We start from the raw sequence: 20,809 nt of genomic DNA, 5'->3' as shown, positions 1-20,809 counted from the left end.
CAGGGAAAAATGGAAAATGCATTCTTTAGGTTTCATCTCAGAGTAAGTTTGCTCTGACAGGTTACAGATATGTGATTAAGAAAAAAAAATCACTCTGATATTTTTAGGAGTGGCGGCTGACTAATCTTTCTAATCCCCTACTCCCTCCTCGTCTAACCCTTATATAGGTCAACAAAGCTTAATAAAGCATTAATGGAGAAAAGAAATTACTACTTTTCTGAATCAGTTTCTAAAATCAAGAACACTTTCATGAAAATTTGAACAAGGGTTTGTTTTTATGAGGTCTTGATATTTTGAGATAACATTCTAGATGTTTCTAAATTATAGCAAATAGGGTGGGGCTCTGTCCCTTCAAACCACAATCTTTGGGCCTTATGAAAGGAAAATGCTAGCATGAGGGAGAAATTCTGAAATTAACAGGTGGAAAAAAGGATTCTTTATATTGAATGATAAGTAATTGGAGCTTAAATATGAAAACTGTTAACTAGAGGAAATGATTATTGTACTGCATCAGGATTTTTTTGGACATACTTTAAGTGCTTTTAAAATAATATATAAGTACATATATTTTACATATATATAACTAAAATTTACCATTTTTAAAAATTATTTATTTATTTGTTTTTGGCTGTGTTGGGTCTTCGCTGCTGTGCTTTCTCTAGTTGTGGCGAGCTGGGGCTACTCTTCGTTGCAGTGCGTGGGCTTCTCCTTGTGGTGGCTTCTCTTGTTGTGGAGCACGGGCTCGAGGCACGCGGGCTTCAGTAGTTGTGGCACGCAGGCTCAGTAGTTGTGGCACACGTAAAATTTACCATTTTAACAATTTTTAGGTGTATAATTCAGTGGTATTAAGCACATCCACAACGTTGTGCAGTCATCACTACTATCCATTAGCAGAACCTTTTCATCATCTCAAAATAACCCATCAAAAAATAACTCCCTGTTCTTCTCTCCCCTCAGCCTCTGCCTCTATGAATCTGCCTCTTCTAGTTCCTCAGATAAGTGAAATCATACTCTATTTGTCCTCTAAGTGTTTTGTATAGGAGGGCTTTTATATTAGCTAATTTTGCCTTCTTTTTGGAATTGAAGATGTTCTACTCACTTCATTTCACTAAAAACTTTGCAGAATTCTGTACAGTATGGGTGTTTTAGCTTGGGGTTTTTTTGCATATTACGTAATTTTTACAGAAGGAAATAATCTCCTGAATAGCAAAGTACTCTAACTTAAGAAGGATGGTGTAAGGAAGAAAAAAAAAGTTAAAGTCTAAGAAGAGAAAAAAGGCTTCAAAAGAATACCAAATATTGAAAGATGTGTAGATACAGCATGGTATTTAACAGGTATAAAAAAATGTGAAGTAGTAGATCTGTATCACATTTACACATAAACATTAACCCAGCAATGGAATGAAATCACAAATAACTTACCACTGCACATGTGCATTTTTTAAAAGGCTGGAAGGCCATACACCTAAAGGACGATTTCCAGGTAGTGGAATTACAGGTGATTTAAATTTTTTTCCTTTTTGAGCTTTTCTATAGTTTTAAATTTTGCACAATGAATAAGCTTTACAGTATCATTAGAAAAACAAATGTTATTTTAAAAATCACAGTACATTTAAAACACTTTATACTCTACTGATACATTTAAAACACTTTATACTCTACTGTACCATTGTGTTAAGACAAGGCAAAATGACTGCAATTAGCAAGATAAATAACCAGCTTTCTTCTACCAATATCAAAAACACCTCATTAGCAGCAATGAAATTATTATAATAGATAATGAAAAAGGTTTCTTTATCTAGGGTAATTGTTTCTACTAACAGCTGCAATCAGATCACACTATGGTATTTAAAGTCAATTTATAACAGCTATTACAGTGAACTGCAAATATAACCAAGCAAAAAAACACTACAACAATCTTTCAGTGTCAATGGAAACAGCTGAAAATCAAGGCAGCAATCCAGGAAAATGCCAAACTTGTATTGGCTCACATGAAACCATGTTCACTAGAACCACCTACAAAGCACATGCAGGCCACATAAGGACACAGGTGTTTTCCTATCAAAGGAAACCCACAGTGTGCTGACTGGGCAAATCATTCCCCAACACATCTACTTGTGTATTCAGTGGGATAGTCCCAAGAAATTCAAAGGAAAATAGTTAACTATTTCTTAACTATTTTCTGTGAAACAACACAAATAATTAAGGCCATCAAAGCAAGGATAAATCAGTCATGAGGGAAAAGACTAACCAGATTAATTAATAAGTTCAATACAGGGAAACGCGACACAACCAGAGGAGGCATTCTTATAACTGAACTCACACTATGAGCTTGAGCAAATCACAATCTCTGTTTCTGCTTTTCCTTCTGTAAAATGTCAAGTGTTGAAACTAAATAATAGCTCCTAAACCTGGATATGTTTCTGAGTCACTTGCAGAGGTTCTTTTTTTAAAAATATTTTTTTCAGTTGAAGTATAGTTGATTTACAATGTCATATTAGTTTCAGGTGTACAGCACAGTGATTCAGTTATATATATGTAAATATATGTGTGTGTGTGTATATATTCTTTTTCAGATTCTTTTCACTTATAGGTTATTACAAAATATTGCATACAATTCCCTGTACTATACGGTAGGTACCTGTTGGTTATCTATTTTATAAACAGTACTGTGTATATATTAATCCCAACCTCCTAATTTATCACCCCCCCTTTCCCCTTTGATAGCCATAAGTTTGCTTTCTATGTCTGTGGGGCTATTTCTGCTTTGTAAGTAAGTTCAATTGAACCTTTTTTTTTTTTAAGATTCCACATATAAAGGATATCATATGATATTTTTCTTTCTCTGTCTGACTTACTTCACTTAGCATGATAATCTCTAGGTCCATCCATGTTGCTGCAAATGGCATTATATCATTCTTTTCTATGGCTGAGTAATATTCCATTGTGTATGTATACACATACACACACACACACACACACACACACACACACACACACACCCCACATCCTCTTTATTCAGTCATCTGTCAAAGGACATTTAGGTTGCTTCCATGTCTTGGATACTGTAAACAGTGCTGCAATGAACACTGGGCTGCATTTGAATTATAGTTTTCTCCAGATATATGCCCAGGAGTGGGACTGCTGGATCATATGGCAACCCTATTTTTAGTTTTTTAAAGAACATCCAAACTGTTCTCCATAGTAGCTGTACCAATTTACATTCCCACCAACAGTGTAGGAGGGTTTCTTTTTCTCCACACCCTTTCTAGCATTTATTATTTGTAGACTTTTTGATGATGGCCCTTCTGCCTGGAGTGAGATGATACCTCACTGTAGTTCTGATATCCATTTCTCTAATAATTAGCAATGTTGAGCATTTTTCCATGTGCCTGTTGGCCATCTGGATGTCTTCCTTGGAGAAATGTCTACAGATTCAATGCAATCCCTATCAAATTACCAAGGGCGTTTTCCACAAAACTAGAACAAAAATTTAAAAATTTGTATGGAAACACAAAAGACCCTGAACAGCCAAAACAATCTTGAGAAAGAAAAATGCAGCTGAAAGAATCAGGCTCCCTGACCTCAGACTATACTGCAAAGCTATAGTAATCAAAACAGTATGGTACTGGCACAAAAACAGACACACAAATCAGTGGAGCAGGATAGAAAGCCCAGAAGTAAACCCATGTACCTATGGTCAATTAATCTACAACAAAGGAGGTAAGAATATACAATGGAGAAAAGACAGTCTCTTCAATAAGTGGTGCTCCAAAAACTGGACAGTTACATTTAAAAGAATGAAATTAGAACATTCTCTAACACCATACACAAAAACAAACTCAAAATGGATTAAAGATCTAAATGTAGGACCAGATACTATAAAACTCCTAGAGGAAAATATAGGCAAAAAGCTCTTTGATGTATATTATAGCAATATTTTTTTGTATCTGTCTCCTAGAGTAATATTTTTGTATCTGTCTCCTAGAGTAATAAAAACAAAAATAAACAAATGAGACCTAATTAAACTTAAAAGATTTTGCACACCAAAGGAAACTGTAAACAAAATGAAAAGACAACCTACAGAATGGGAGAAAATATTTGCAAATGATGCAACTGACAAGGGATTAATTTCCAAAATATAAAAACAGCAAACAGCCCAATCAAAAATGGGAAGACCTAAGCACGAGTTCTTAATTACAAAGTCCAGGAGTCTCCTTCATCATACCGATAACAACTGTACCTCCAGGGAATCTACATTCCAGGGACATGCCTGGAATCTGCACTTAAAACTAAACGAAACCAAATCCTCAGAAGACTTTGAAGCATTAAATTCATACGACCACTTCCCATCAAAAAGATGAAGTGAGATATCTCCTGTTTGGCAGACACAGCTACAGGAGCTAAATAAACCAGAGAGGCACTCACAAGGCAACATTTCTGTTGCCAATAAAATTCTCAACAGCCCACTCATTTCGTAAAATATAATGTGGTTTTTAGTGCTGGTATTTACTACCAACTAGAAGACATGTACTCAGTCAAGATATTTTCCTTCTGTCCAAGAAGTATACATATATTTTAACAGAGTAAAAATACTCCACAGTAGGTACTCAATCAATATGTGCTGAATTAAACTAAATTCAGCAAACAAACCAGTTATCATCCACACAGCCAAAAGCAAACATTTAAGATAATTTAATTTAAGCATTTGAAGACCTATTACCTTCCAATTCTCTGTCAAAGTAAACACAATGGTGCGATTCTGAGTACAAAGCATTCCTGAAGCTGGGGACCATAAGAAAGAGTTTACGTGGGGAGGGTGGCATGAAAATTATTAACCAGAGGCCACTTAATGTAAATACCCCTTTCTACCAACATTTAATTGACATAAATAGAAATAAATTATGCTGAGAGAAGCCAGTTGTTTTGTTGTTTTTTTTCAACCAGACTTAATAATTCATCGCTTTTCTAAAACTTAAATACTGAGTCCAAAAAGTTGAATGAGGTTTAAGTTTGCACTTATCAGGATAATAAGAAACAGATCTTAATTGAGTGATGCACTCAAAGATGTTAATAATCCTTGGAAATATGTGTCTAGAAATATAATATTTCACCAATGAGTACATATATCACCAATTAGGGCCAAATGTATATGTTTGCCAAAATTCTACTTTTAAAAAATCCTTCTTATTCAGAGAAAGGTTCATGAGGTTACAACATCCAGGAAAAGACTCCCAAAGCCTCCTGTTTATAGCTTTTCACGCATTTATTTATTCTTCTTACGGCACAGCACACACCACATAGTAGGCACTCAATGAATATTTATGGAAAACATGAATTTAAACCTAGTGTTGTAAATGTCCAATTAATAATGCAAAAATAACCAATTTAAAGATAAAGTTTGGGAATTCCCTGGCAGTCCAGTGGTTAGGACTCCATGCTTCCACTGCACGGGGCACGGATTCGATCCCTGGCTGGGGAACTAAGATCCCGCATGCCACGCGGCATGAACAACAAAAAAAAAGACAAAGTTTGGAGCCAAATTTTATGCACACATCTGCTAGATTTTAATATTTTTTCCATTGAGCGCAAAAAAGGATCTGAAGTGATTTAGAATAACAAAATATTTGTAACAGAAGAGTTACAATGAATATGAAAGTAAGATTACAAGCCATATAGTAGATGCTCAAATTTGAGACAGCAAGTTTAGCATGAGCTTTTAAAATGCTAATTTTAGGGTCTCACGCTGAAGATTCCAATATAATAGGTCTGTGACAGGCCTTAGAAAGCGGCATTTTTAACAAGCATCTCTGATTCTGATGCAGCTGTTCTAAGAATCATGCTAGAGAAATACTCATGGAGAAATACTCCCATATAAGAAGAGATGGGGAAAACTAAACCAAATTTGTTTCTACACTTGCGCCTTAAATTTAGCTCTTAACCTCTTGGCAGTCAAGACAAAAAGGAATTAAAGGGGGAGCAGCCATTGGCTGAAAACATGAGGCCTGGCAGTTTGTCAGGGAAGGCCAATAAAGTGCTTCAAATCTCTTTATAAACAGGCACAGCACGCACATGGAGAGAAAAAAATTCCTTAGCATTAATAAAATGTCATTTATCAGATGGTACTTCATGTAAAACATATTAATAGAAATGAAAATGCCCTTATGACCAATTTTTGAGACTATATAGAAACATATCAAATGGGTATTTCTTGTTCTAATTAATTTAAATCGTAGGGACAAACTTTTACACACTGCTGGTGGGATTCTAAACTGGTCCATGTTCCTTGAAGAACAAGAAAGATGCACATTCCTTACACTCTACAGTCCCACTCCTAGGTAAAGCCCAGAATCAGAAAACTCACACGTGTACTAGATGTGTGTAAGACAGGTATCAGCACTGTTGATATTTGCAACAAATTTGTATCATATTAGATATTAATCAAGAAAAATGGATAAACTATGGTACATGCATACAATGGACTATCATAATTAGAGAAAAATGAGTGAACTAGAATTATATGCATCCATATGGATGAAGTTCATAAATATAACACTGAGGGGGAAAAAGCCACTTGCAGAAGAATGACGCTTAAAAGCATACCAAACATAAAGTTTAAAAGCATACCAAATAATTCCATATATTATTTCAAAACATACCTATGTAGTAAAAATATAGAGAAACTCATGAGATAAAAACCAGAGTCAAAAAGGGTTACTCTGGATGGGGTGGAGGGGAACAGGACCAGGGAGGGTTATGGGTTCAGTTGGATTTGCAATGCTTTATTTCTTTAGTAGGTTGGAAGCTACAAGGGGACTGTAATATGTCTGAATAATTTCATAATAAATGAAAAATATGAGGTTATAATATTAAACCATATCCTAGTAAAAATTTAAAATCCTAGGGATATAACGGAATGTGGTCCATATAGACTCCTTTCCAATGGTAATAGGAAGAGAAGGCGAGGACAGGGGGAATGGACAAGGAACAGGGTTCTTCTACTAGAGCAGTGCATCCCAGATGGAGGTCTCAGAGGTTAAAGACTTCAGGGAACCTCTGCATAGCAGACACACCACAGCCAATAAAAGTGTGAGACTAATGTGTAAGAACTGACAGGGAAATTCAGTTTCCCCCAGGTTAGGAAGTAAAAGCAAAGCTACATAATAATAATGCTTAGTATAAGACCACTTAAGAGAGAAGACTTATGTATACTCTAAACTTGTGGAAAGTTACACGAAAAACCATAAATAGATGCCGACCTGTAGAGAAGTAAAAATTTCACTTAATACCCTGCTACACTGTAAACAGTTTTCATAATAAGCTTCTCTTACTTTTAGAATTAAATAACTGAGCTCTCCAGCAAGGGCTTGGGGAAATGCTTCTCAGCCTTGCCCACATTTCAAAACCACCTGGACACATGTAAAATTCAAATTCCCAAACCCTGCCCCAGGCCAACTTAGAACCTCTGAGGGCAGGGTCCAGGTTTCAATATACTTTAAAAGCTCCATTAAAAAAAAATCCAATGTACCTTAAGGGTTAAAAAAATCAAAGATGTTAAATGTGCAAAGGGCAATGCTTCTGTTATGAAAATTAAAGACACCAGTCTTGCATACTGATCTGACAGAAAGCCATCAATTCCTAAAGGAGGAAGAACTAGGGCTACTTACAGGCTGGGTTACAACTTCGGAAAAATAAAGTCTGATATGCTCTTGGGAAGGTTTAAAGCTTAGAACCCCAAATTCCATGCTACTGAGTAGGGAAGAGAAGTCTGTCCAGGAAAAAAGTATTCCCAGACAATGACCATATATGCATTTCATTAGACACCTATGAAACATCTCATTTTGACTGATATAACCCTTAACATTTTTTGGGCAGGGGAGTACTTTTGTTACCTGTTTATTTCAGAATTTTGAAAATATTCATAAGCCAAACTAAAGAAAAGTCACCATAATCCTATATCTTTTACAATATTTTGGAATGCAGCCTTCTATCTAGATGGTTTTCTCTGCATATATTTACATATACAATTTGTCATACAAAAGTGGAATCACACTGAATGCCAAGCTTCATAACCAGCTCTTTTTCATGTATTGTAATAAGAATATTCTTTCATGTGATACTACTTCTGGATTGGCCCATCAGGACCAGGTAACTATAAAATGTATCCCCAAGTAGATGAATAAACTAATGTGTTTGCAGGAGTTAACTCAGAATGAATGCTACTACACTGAAACAATGAATTTGGTGTTGGCAAGGTTTAGAGTGCGGAATATTTGGTTAACTTCTTTCAAGGATGACAGCTAAGACCAGCAATTCGTAGTGATTTCACACCCTTTAAAAATTATTCTCAAAACCTGGTATTATCAAACTTTTTGTTTTATAGATGTGAGACCTGAGGCTAAGTTTAGAAAAGGAGTACTATACTAACATATATATGAAGACAGACTTTTAAATCCAAAATACTAATGACAGACTCTAGAAGAAGGAACAAAACTCAAATTTATTGAGTACCTATTACATACCAGGCACTTCATGTACTTAATTCCCACAATAATCTGTGATTAAGCAGTATTATCTCCATTTTATAGATGAAAAAACTGAGACATTGAGAAGTCAAGTAATTCGCCAAAGGTCAGATAGTTGTTAAGTAACAAAAGTGGGATTTGTACCCAACTATAACACTTTTTTTTTTTTTTTTAAATTCCATGACACCATACTTCTTTCAAGGCTCTAGATGAATGAAGTAACTAGCACACAGTCAGGAAATTGGTGAACTTGTATTGAGACCTGACCTTTCTGGCTCTAAAGCTTCCATCCTTTCCCACACATAACCTATCTACTCACATTTTAGGAGCACTTATTATTAGCAAGAGATAAGAGAATCCTACTGACCCATGCAGAACTGGGCAAAGTCTGGGATTTTACCCTATTTATATCAAGTTAAGCCAATATGGTTTCACAGATGCTAGCAAAAGACATGAAAACCCTGAATCAGAAACAAAGGATTTTTACCCATATTGGTTTGCAACAGCTGTCAAGTCCCGTAAGGGCAAGGCAAAGGGCTCACCATGGATGCTGTGCATGCAGTGGGTTGTATTACAAGGCAGAAAACTGAACTTGAGGATTCACTACGTGTACAACAAAAAGAAGCAAGCTTCCTCTTTGTGGGGAGATGTTATTACCTCTTCCCTCAAGACTGCTTGCTGCAAGCCCAACCCTGACAAATGCCCAGGTAGGGAGCAATCAGGGGCTTTCTTGGTGTACTCAGTAGGGACATGCAGGGACACTCAGGGCCCATGGCAGACTGCTTTTATAAACATGACCTTAAGGTCCATGAAACAACAGCTACTTAAATGGTAAAGCATAAGAGAGTGTCCCATATTTCAGTGTTTATATCTTTATATCCTTTAACTGACTGAAATGATTCTTTGCTAATTAATATTTTAAAGTTGTGACCAATCTTGCAGTATAGGGACTTCCCTGGTGGTCCAGTGGGTAAGACTGCGCTCCCAATGCAGGCGGCCCAGGTTCGATCCCTGGTCAGGGAACTAGATCCCGCATGCATGCCACAACTAAGAAGTCCGCATGCCGCAACTAAAAAGATCCTGCATGCCGCAACAAAGATCCCGTGTGCCGCAGCTAAGACCCAGTGCAGCCCTTCCCCCACAAAAAAATCCTGAAGTATAAAAGGTCAATATCTCTCTGTGTTTCAGATAGATCTAGATATTCAAATAGATTAAGGTTTGATTTGTTTGCCCAGACTTCATAGCTTGTGTTACAAACTTTGGCCAAATGTCTGGTCGTCTCTCTTTTCATGACATTAGCAGCCATTTCTAATTATTGCCTAGATCTATAACTACATTAGGGATTGCAAAAAAAGAGAGGGGGTGATATTCTAATACTACTATTCCTTCTCTGTTAGCTGGAACACTTCCATAAAGAGAAAATTCTTCTCATAATATTTTTGGAAAGGCATGGTAGCTGCATGATTCTTCCCCTTTATTTTTCAATTTTTATTCTCCAAAGTGACTAGTGATTTTTTGTTTTAAGTATCATGAATTCATTCTAATATCCTCTAAGGTGACTGATGCATTTTTTTAGAATCATAAATTCATGGACATAACATATTCCACTGTATACCCCTCTTAAACATGTTCAAGTCTACCACTCAAAAATAAAACAAGTCCCTTATTGGATCTCTCACCCTGTCTTCCCAGCCAATCTGCTCCAGGGTCACCTACAAACTCTATATCCTAACCCCTCACTTACTCTCTAACCCTCTTTAACTGGAGTGAGGCCCCACCACTCCACCATAACAGCTCTTGCAAAGGTCACTAGTCATATCCATTTTGCTAAAACCAAGGTGGACTTTTCAGGCTTCATCTCTTTCAGTCTTTCAGCGCTATGGACCACTTCCTTCCTCCTTGAAGCACTTTTCCCCGTGCCCCCATGACACTGGGATGTCCTGGTTTTCCCCTACCTCTCTGGGTACTCCTTCTTTGTTGGTTTTTCAAGCTTATCTTCTTACTCAGCCATGACATGTTGGCAGTTCTAAGGCTCAGCCTTGGAACATTATCTTCTTCACTATATTTACTCTCTGCCAACATGATCTCATCCACACCCAGGATCTCACTTCCCACTTATACAAAGATGTCTCACAACAAATCTATATTGTTACCTTTCATCTCTCCCTCTGAACTCAAACTTTATATCCAACTGACTACATGACAGCTTCCCTATGGTCTCAGAGTATTGCTACCTACTACGTACAAAAACCAAGTCAATACTCAGCCATAAAAAAGAACAAAATAATGCCATTTGCAGCAACATAGATGGACCTAGAGATTAGCATACTAAGTGAAATAAGTCAAAGACAAGTATATGATATCACTCATATGTGGAATCTAATTTTTTAAAATGATACAAATAACTTATTTACAAAACAGAAACAGACTCACAGGTTTCAAAAACAAATTTATGGTTACCAAAGGGGAAATGAGTGGGGGAGGGATAAATTAGGAGCTTGTGATTAACATATACACACTACTATATATAAAATAGATAACCAACAAGGACCTACTGTATAGGTCCTATTGAATATTCTATAATAACCTACATGGGTAAAGAATCTGAAAAAGAATGAATATATGTATAACTGAATCACCTTGCTGTACGTCTGAAACTAACACAACATTGTAAATCAAAAAACCAAAAATAAAGTCAGGATCCAAGGAAAAAAAATCACTCTCTTCCAGTAAATGCCGGCATTCTCCACCCAGATGCACAAACCACTGTCATCGCTGAAAACTCCATTTATCTCAGCCTCATATCCCATCTATCACCAAATCCTGTTGATTTATTTCCTGTTATTTATTACCTTTCAAATACGACTCCTTTCCATTTAAACTAACACTACAACCCAGTCCAAACTACTGACACCTCTCACCAAGGCCACCGCAAGGGCCTACTGATAAGACTGCACTGATCAACTGTGTCCTTCCTCCAAACATTCTCTGCATTTCAGCCAATGTAGATGTGATCATACCAAGCCCTGCTTAAAACCCTTCAATGGTTTCCCATGGCTCTCACACAAACTCCTAACACGGCCTACACTTTGTGTAACTTGCCCTTACCTATCGTCTTCAGCTTCATGGAGAATCTTGCTCCCCTAGAGGGCCACCCTTCAGCTGTTGTCTCACTACAGTTTTTTTTAATGTGAAAGAACATTTGCACATGCTGCTTTCTTGGTCTGAAATGCTCTTCTTTCCTTTGATTAGTTAACGCCTCCTTCAGATTACACATCACTTGCTAAAGGAAGCCTTCTCCTGACGTTCCTGACCAGATCAGGTCCCAGCACCACAGGCTGCCACAGCCTCATATACCTAGCCTTTGTAGACTTGTCACAGCTGCAATTTTACATTTCTTTATACAATTTTTGGGCTTATGCTGATCTTCTCCATCAGGTAAACTTCATGGGAACAGAAACTATGATTGCTTTGTATTCTGAGTGCTTGTCATATGTTAGATGCCAAGTTAGTATATGTTGGATGAATGAACAAATGAAAATGAATGGATAAAGATCCAAATTTGTTGAATTAATGCACTTCGTCCTTTTCCAGAAGGTTTATATTTGCTCTCATCGAATATACTTTATATAAATATTTTATATACATACAACAGGTTCTATACATTAGTAAGAATTTTATTATACTAATATTATAAATATGTTATAATCACAAAGGTTAGTTATTGTTATTATCATTGAATTCATTCCTTGTGGCAGAAACTATTTTCTGGTTACCTCTAAATCCATTCCTGAACACCTGTCCCTTGCCTAACTCCGTTATAAAAGCTGGATAAAATCAAATTCATACTTTGTTTTGCTTGTAATTATGGCCATGAGACACAGCGCTGGTTAGCGAAATGTAAGTGAAAGTTTTCTGGGAGGCTTCTGAAAAAGTACTGATTTCCTGAAAAAAAGGAGAAGCTTTTGCATTCCTTTTCCCTTTTTCCTCATATGAATATCAATGTGATGTCTGGAGTCACAGCAACTATCTTGCAACTATGAGGAGAAGACAACAAAACTGCAGAGCCACTGAAACATCAGAAGTGGTCACCTACTTCAAGCTTCCTTGTTAAATGAGAAAAGTAAACCCTTATTTTCTTTTCTATTACTTGTATCTAAAAACATTCCTGATATTCTGCTAACAAGATTCTCTTCCAGACAAATTACCTTACATTGCCCAAGATATTTTTTCTTTCTTTTTATTTTTCTCTTCCTTTTATCTTTTTTCTATTGATGAAATTTCTCTTGTCACTCCTCCTAATAATGTAACCAAAATAAAATACCTAGTATTTTTTCTTAGGAAATAGAAAATTAATTATAATGTTAAAAACTAAAGAAATATTTTTAAAATTTATTATATTGAGTTCATTTACAAATATATGGAGATCAAAATAACATCTGTTTGGTGATACGGCATCAAATATTGGGTTGGCCAAAAAGTGTCTTCGGTTTTTAAGTCAAAAGAAAAGACACATTTTTCATTTTCACCAAGAACTTTTTTTTTTTAATTTTATTTACTTATTTTTGGCTGCATTGGGTCTCCATTGCTGTACGTGGGTGCAAGCTACTCTTCATTGCAGTGCGCGGGCCTCTCACTGCGGTGGCTTCTTTTGTTGCGGAGCACGGGCTCTAGAGCGCAGGCCCAGCAGCTGTGGCGCACGGGCCCAGCCGCTCTGCAGCATGTGGGATCCTCCTGGACCAGGGCCTGAACCCGTGTCCCCTGCACTGGCAGGCGGACTCCCAACCACTGCGCCACCAGGGAAGCCCTCACCAAGAACTTTATTGAACAACATATTTACTGTTTTGTTCCACTACCTTCTGCCATTTTTCAGGCAACTTCATAATTCCATCTTCCCAAAAATTTTTATCTTTTTGAGCAAAGAACTGTTTACAGTCTTCCAGGGAATTGAAATTTTTTCCTTTAAGAGAATTTTGTAAAGACCGAAATAAATGTAAATCTGAAGGTGCAATGTCTCATGAATACGGTGGATGAATTAGAACTTCCCGGCCAAGCTGTGACAGTTTTTGCCTGGTCATCAAAGAAACATGTGGTCTTGTGTTATCCTGATGGAAGACAATGCATTTTCTGTTGAATAATTATGGACACTTTTCATGGAGTGCTGCTTTCAGTTGGTCTAAATGGGAGCAGTACTTGTTGGAATTAATAGTTTGGTTTTCCGGAAGGAGCTCATAATAGAGGACTCCCTTCCAATCCCACGATGCACACAATACATCACCTTCTTTGGATGAAGACCAGCCTTTGGTGTGGTTGGTAGCGGTTCATTTCGCCTGCCCCACGATCTCTTGCATTCCACATGATTGTACAATATCCACTTTTCATTGCCCGTCACAACTTGTTTTAAAAACAGAACATTTTCATTATGTTTCAGCAGAGAATCGGACGTGGAAATACAGTCAAGAAGGTTTTTTTCACTTAACTTACGTGGAACCCAAACATCAAAGCGATTAACATAACCAAGCTGGTGCAGATGATTTTCAATGCTTGATTTGGATATTTTGAGTATGTCGGTATCTCCTGGTATCTCCTGGGTATCTCAACGTGGTATAACGTTGATTGTTCTCATTGAATGTCTCGATTTGATCGCTATCAACTTCTACTGGTCTACCTGACCGTGGAGCATTGTCCAGCAAGAAATCTCCACAACAAAACTTCACAAACCACTTTTGACACATTTGATCAGTCACAGCACCCTCTCCATACATGCAAAATCTTTTTTTGCATTTCAGTTGCCTTTTCACCTTCCTTGAAATAATAAAGCATAATACACTGAAAATGTTGCTTTCTTCTTCCATCTTCAATATTAAAATGACTACACAAAAATTCACCAATTTTGATGTTTTTTTTAAATGCACGCTGATGTGACAGCTGTCACAATACAATCTAACAAAATTGTTTCAAATGAAGTTAAAGACAGCTAAGAACTACTAGAGCCATCTTACGGTAAAAAAGGAACAAACCTTTTAGCCAACCCAACAGAATTTAGGTTGCTTTGCTTTGTTCATTCTCTGATTAAAACCCAAGCCTTAAAGTGTTTTAATGTCTACTCAACTGCATGAACCTTAGCATGTGATATATTCTGATGTGTTCAAGGGTCAAATATTAAATAAGCAGGAAAATAAATCAGACACTCTACACATATACTTTGACTATACACTATAGACTATATTTACCTTTTTCTAAAAATGTAAGTATAAGAAGTATAAATAATATTTTAAGAACTGATAAATCTGAGTAAATAGATTAAACTATGAATCCTAATTGGTGAGACCACGATATTTCACCTATATTCCTAATATGGCATGCAATTTAGGTTTATAGGTTGAGGGTAAATCTTAGCCAGTTGCATGTTATGTCCTTAGAGCAAAAAAGAATATGAATTAAATTATCTTGGGCCAGTGCCTTTTCCAGTCTGTTGTCAGTTCCCGACCTATAAAATAAGGACGGTAGACTAGGTTGCAGACTGCTTTATAGAGCCTAGAAGCCAAGTCTCCAAGCCTTCTACCTCTTTTTTTTGAAATTAAGAAAAATTCTATTTTATATTGCAGTATAGTTGATTTACAATGTTGTGTTAGTTTTAGGTGTATAGCAAAGTGATTTAGTTATACATATACATATATCTATTCCTTTTCAGATTCTTTTCCCATATAGGTTATTACAGAGTATTGAGTAGAGTTCCCTGTGCTGTACAGTAGGTCCTTGTTGTTTATCTATTTTATATATAGTAATGTGTATATGTTAATTCTAACCTCCTAATTTATCCCTCCCTCCACCTTTCCCCTTTAGTAACCATAAGTTTGTTTTCTAAGTCTGTGAGTCTGTTTCTGTTTTGTAAATAAGTTCATTTGTATCATTGTTTAGATTCCACATATAAGTGATATATGATATTTGTCTTTGTCTGACTTACTTCACTTAATATAATTTCTAGATCCATCCATGTTGCTGCAAATGGCATTACTTCATTCTGTTTTATGGCTGAGTAATATTCCATTGTATATATGTACCACACCTTCTTTATCCATTCATCTGTCGATGGACATTTAGGTTCAAGCCTTCTACCTCTGATTAAGGCAGAGCAGATCTGCTTTTATCTGTTTAATTTTCAACTTCTACAAATAATTTCCTTTAAGAAAGAACTCGGTAACTAACAACAAGTTGAAAATGACCAGACAAAATGATCTCCTAGGTCTCTTCTGATATTTAATTTCATGATGAAATGATTTCTTTAAGTTCCGAAATTCTAAATAGCAAATCTGTTCACCTAACTATGTACGTAAGAAGAAAATTCATGTGACGATGTGGGCTTGATTTATTGTCAGAAATATATTCAAACAGAACTAATGTTTTTACCTTGTGAAAATGCCATCCACAATTCCAATTGTTGCTTCCTCTGCCGGAACATAGGAGCCAATCTGAGCCATGATAGTAATCAATGCAACTTGCTTTATGTAGGAGCTCTTTCCACCCATGTTTGGTCCAGTAATTATCATTACTCTCTCTGAGTCCCCCTAGAAAATTAAAAAGCAATTTCACTTATTGTACTAGAGGGGCTTCTATGTAATAGCTACAATTTATTCCATAAATGAGAATGCATTAGGCAAAAGGTTAAGGTGTTGTGTTTAAATATGTCACCCATTAAGTATCACAAAAGGAAAGAGGACCTCTTTGTTTTCAACTTGACCTGTGCTATTACAGAACAGTGAAGTCTTAGCAGCACACATGGTTCTTTCTGGACTTAAAAAAGGAAATAACAAGAAGCAACCTAAACGAGATAAATACTATGGCTTTCTCTTTAAATAATCATTAATCTACCTATGTCTGTTTTTTATATTACTTACATTTAAAATCTATCAATTTCCATTTGTCCATACTAAAATTATAGATATTACACATCTAATTGCAGAAAGCCCTAATCTGGGTTGGTAGCACATGACTATTTTCAGTTAAAGAGGGATAACTGCTAAAGGGATGGATAATACCAAATTCTAGATATTGGTTTTATCAGGATTTAATTACTCACTGGTAGTTCACCAGAATAAGTGAAAATGGGAGAAAAGCTGCAACACTTGCAATGATTTAATTTCTAGAACTTACCTGTATTAGCTATTTCTAGTACTTGCCATGTATAGACTCATCCTAAGAGAAACTGTCCAGCTGCAGCCCCCTACAGAGGAGTTAGCCTAAGGCATCCATGTGCTATGCTATGTGGACCCACCACTCTTGGCAATACCTGCCTGGGCAAGAGTAACCAATCGGTAACTGACCAACAGCCTAAGAGGTGGCTTCACATACCCGTCTTCTGAAACTAATCAACTAATCTCTTGGGAGCTGAAATCGAGAACCATGGAGAGGTTCAGTCAAACTGGAGGAGAGGTTGAAAAGAAACACAAAATGAGGCTACGAGGCACTGGGGACCATGAGTAAGAAGTTATGAGTAACCAAAAGGTAGGGCAGGGAAAGAAAAAATACAGAAGAGCCAAGAGGAATTAAGAAACTTCATGCAAATAATGGGGGCATTAGAGTAAAGCATTAGAAAGTCTTACTATTAAAGGTATTAAAAAGTAAACCTGTTCCCATCTCTAAAGATATCCCATATCCTTATTAACCATACATTTCCAGTCTCCCTAAAGCCAAGGTATACTAGAGATCTTGCTCTTCCTGTGTGATTCCTTTCTCTTAGGATTACATATGGCTTTATAATGAGCCTCATGAATCTCCATTACTTGAAGGAACTTGAGTGAATCTGTGTTTCTTGGAACAGAAAGAGCCTAGCACAGTAAGAGCAAAGGAAACAAACTTGGTACAAGTAGAATGATAAAACTTATGATTAAAATTTTTAAAATTCTCCTACAGATGTTAAAAAATAATAAGCCTATTATAAACAAATGAACATCTGGCATATGAAATGTTTTGAAAATTCAAATTAAATGAACAGATTTCTTTTTTAAAATTGACAGAAATTACACAAGAAATAGAAAATCTGAATAATCCTATACCGATTGAAGAATTAAATCTGTAATTAAAAGCCCTTCCAAAAGAAAAACCCCAAACCCAGATAACTTCCCCACTGAATTCTTGTAAACATATAAGAAAGAAATAGCACCAATCTTACAAAAACTCTTCTAGAGAAGAGAACAAGAGGGAACTCTTCCCAAATCATTTCAGAAAGCCAACATAATCTTGACATCAAAACCTGACAAGAGCATTACAAGAAAAAAAAATACAGGTCAGTTTCATCCATAAATATATAATATATGCAAGACTCCTTAATAAAATATTAATAAGACAATCCAAGGATATACAAACCATTTAGAATTTTTGAGGAATGTAAGGTTGGTTTAATATTCAAAAGCCAATCAATGTAATTCACCACATTAACAGAATACAGAAATCATGATGCTCTCCAATGACACACAGAAAGCATCTGATAAAATTCAATATCCATTCATTTAAAAAATTGCAAGAAAATGAAATAAAAGGTATAAGAATTGGAAAGAAAATGATGAAGTTATGAAACTGTCATTATTCCTACATAAAGGAATAATGACATACAGGAAAAACTGTGTTTCCAGAAAAATCTAAAGTAATCTATGAAAATTATTAGAATTGACAAATGAATTGAGCAAGAGCTCTGGGCCTAAGTTCAGTATTCAAATGCCAACTTTATTTCTATATTTTAGCAACAATTACAAATTTAAAAAATTTAATGATATAATTTACCATAGTATCAAAAGAAATCAAATACCTAGGAATAAACCTAACAAAATGACCAAGACTTCTAAAGAGAAAACTACAAAACATTATTGAAAGAAATTAAAGAAGGCCTAAGTAAATTAAAGAAAGCACCATGTTCATAGACTAGAAGGCTCAATATTGTAATGCTACAATAATTAAACTGGTGTGATTCCGGCACAGACACAAATAGACCAGTGGAACAGAATACAGTCCAGAACAGACTGACATGTATACAGTTTCCTGACTTACAACAAAAGTGACACTGTAGCACAGTGGACAAAGGATGTTCCTTTTAATAACTAGTGCTGAGTCAAAAAGATATCCATATAGAAAAATTTTAAATCTTGATTTCTTAAGTTACATCATAAAAATCAATTCCAGGTGGATTACAGATTTGAAAGACAGGGAAAAACTATAAGGTTATTAGACAGTAACATATGACCTTGGGGTAGATGAAGATTTCATAAGCTGATCATGAATCACAATTAATTGTAAAGAAAAACGCTGAAAATTAGAGTACATTAAAATTAAGAACTTTTATTCATTAAAAGATGTAATTAAGAGAATGAAAAATTATGGAATGGAAGATATATGTACTAAGTATTTCCCAAAGACCCGAATACAGTATACATAATGAACTCCCACAAATCAAAAGAAAGACAACCTCAAGAAATATGGCTGAAAAAAAAATTTTTAAATGACAAGAGAGGGACTTCCCTGGTGGTCCAGTGGTAAAGAATCCATCCTGCAATGCAGGGGACGTGGGTTCGATCCCTGGTTGGAGAACTAAGGTCCCACATGCCATGGGGCAACTAAGCTCATGCGCCACAACTGCTGAGCTTGTTGAGCGCCTCAACTAGAGAGCCCTGCATGCCACAAACTACAGAGCCCACATGCTCTGGAGCCCATGTGCCACAACTACAGAGAGAAAACCTGCAAGCCACAACTAGACAGAAGCCCATGTGCTGCAGTGCAAGATCCCACAGGCCACAACAAAGACCTCGCAGTGCCACAACTAAAGACCCAATGCAGCCTAAATGAATGAATGAATGAATGACAAGAGAAAAAACACAAATGGCCAGTAAGATGACATCATTGAAATCATTAAGAAAATGTAAACCAAATCAGAGAGACCACATCACTTCACTAAATGGCTAAAGTTAAAACCAAAAACTGCCAGTATTAAGCTTTGGCAAAGATGCAAAACAACTGGAATTTTTATATACTGCTACTGGGGAAGTAAATTGTACACTATTTTGGAAAACTGTTTGGCAGAATCTATTAAAGCTGAAAGTAAACGTATCTGAACAATTCTGCTCTTAGGTACATGTCTAACAGAAATGTATACGATGTATATTAAAAAAAATGTAAAAGAATGTTCACAGTAATACTTTTCATAATAGTACTAAATTGGAAGTAACTCAAATGTTTATCAATAGAACAGAAAAGTTATCATGTATTTATACAATGAAATTCTCTATGACAATGGAAATAAATAATATGCAAAAAATACGGATGAACTGTATAAAACCAATGTTGAATCAAAGAAGCCAGACACAAAGAGTATATATTGTATGTCTCTATTAATATAAGGCTCAAAAACAAGCAAAAATAACCAAAATTATTATTCTTTGGTAAAAGATATTAAGACAGTGATTAACTTTCAGGGGGGGAAGTAGCTACTGGGAGGCCCTCTCATACTCTACAAGTGGAGCTTTTAGAATGTGTTCATTTCCATTCTATTGTTCTACTTCTCAACCTGGTTTTGGGATACTCAAATGGGTACACTTTGTGAAAATTCACTAAGCTGTACACTTATGATTTGTGCATAATTCTGTATATTTCAATAAAGGTTATTTTAAAAAGGAAATGAATACATTCTCACAAATTAATATACCAAGCAATACAATTCTAGAAGTTAATTTTGAAATTTCTTTGATAGATTAAAAACAAACAAACAAAAAACAAAGGAAAGTCAATACAATTTTGAAGAACCACAATTGTGAGAGGAGACTTTGTAATAAAGCTATAGTAATTAAAAGTGCAATATTGCTTTAGGCACAGGTAAACATAGCAGTAACAGAAAGCCCGGACACAAACGTATACATGGCACTTGGTATTTTGCTTATTTTATGAATAAGCAAAAAAGATACCATGGTTCAATAAACAATGGTGGGACAATTGGGTATCCATATGATAATTGAGTTAGGCTTGAATCTCACAGAGTCCCTAAATCGAATCTAGATGGATGAAAGAAAGAAATGTGAAAAGCAAATCTTAAACTTTCAGAAGAAAACATGGGAGAACGACTTAATGACATGAAGGTAGAGAATGATTTACTGAACAAGATAGGAAAAGCAACACAAAAATATAAATCATACAGGAAAAGACTAATACATTTGATTAAATTTTTAAAACCGCTGTTAAAAGCAGTCATCAAACACAAAATGAAAAGGCATATAACAAAGAAGTAGTACTCCTACTTATTA

At 35.8% G+C, this 20,809-nt stretch overlaps 1 protein-coding gene across 5 annotated transcripts in view; it reads right to left on the bottom strand.

Moving 5' to 3' along the window:
* The window catches only part of MSH3 (mutS homolog 3), a 182,999-nt gene that overhangs the window by 18,197 nt on the left and 143,993 nt on the right, over positions 1 to 20,809 (bottom strand). For 4 of the 5 annotated variants that reach the window (XM_022593737.3, XM_022593729.3, XM_022593721.3 and 1 more), the window contains exon 20: positions 15,936 to 16,093. In XM_022593737.3, coding sequence (XP_022449445.2) covers positions 15,936 to 16,093 — 158 coding nt within the window. Of the gene's footprint in view, positions 1 to 13,813; positions 13,920 to 15,935; positions 16,094 to 20,809 lie in introns of those variants that run through there. The other variant, XM_089909079.1, reaches the window with a different exon arrangement.

This window comes from Delphinapterus leucas, chromosome 3 (assembly GCF_059928025.1).
Source record: "Delphinapterus leucas isolate spDelLeu-1000000601 "Yukka" chromosome 3, BTC_Dleu_Yukka2, whole genome shotgun sequence".
In the NCBI taxonomy this organism is placed as follows: Eukaryota; Metazoa; Chordata; class Mammalia; order Artiodactyla; family Monodontidae; genus Delphinapterus; species Delphinapterus leucas.
Note: the sequence above shows the minus strand (reverse complement) of the source record. Positions and strands in the feature narration are given on the sequence as shown.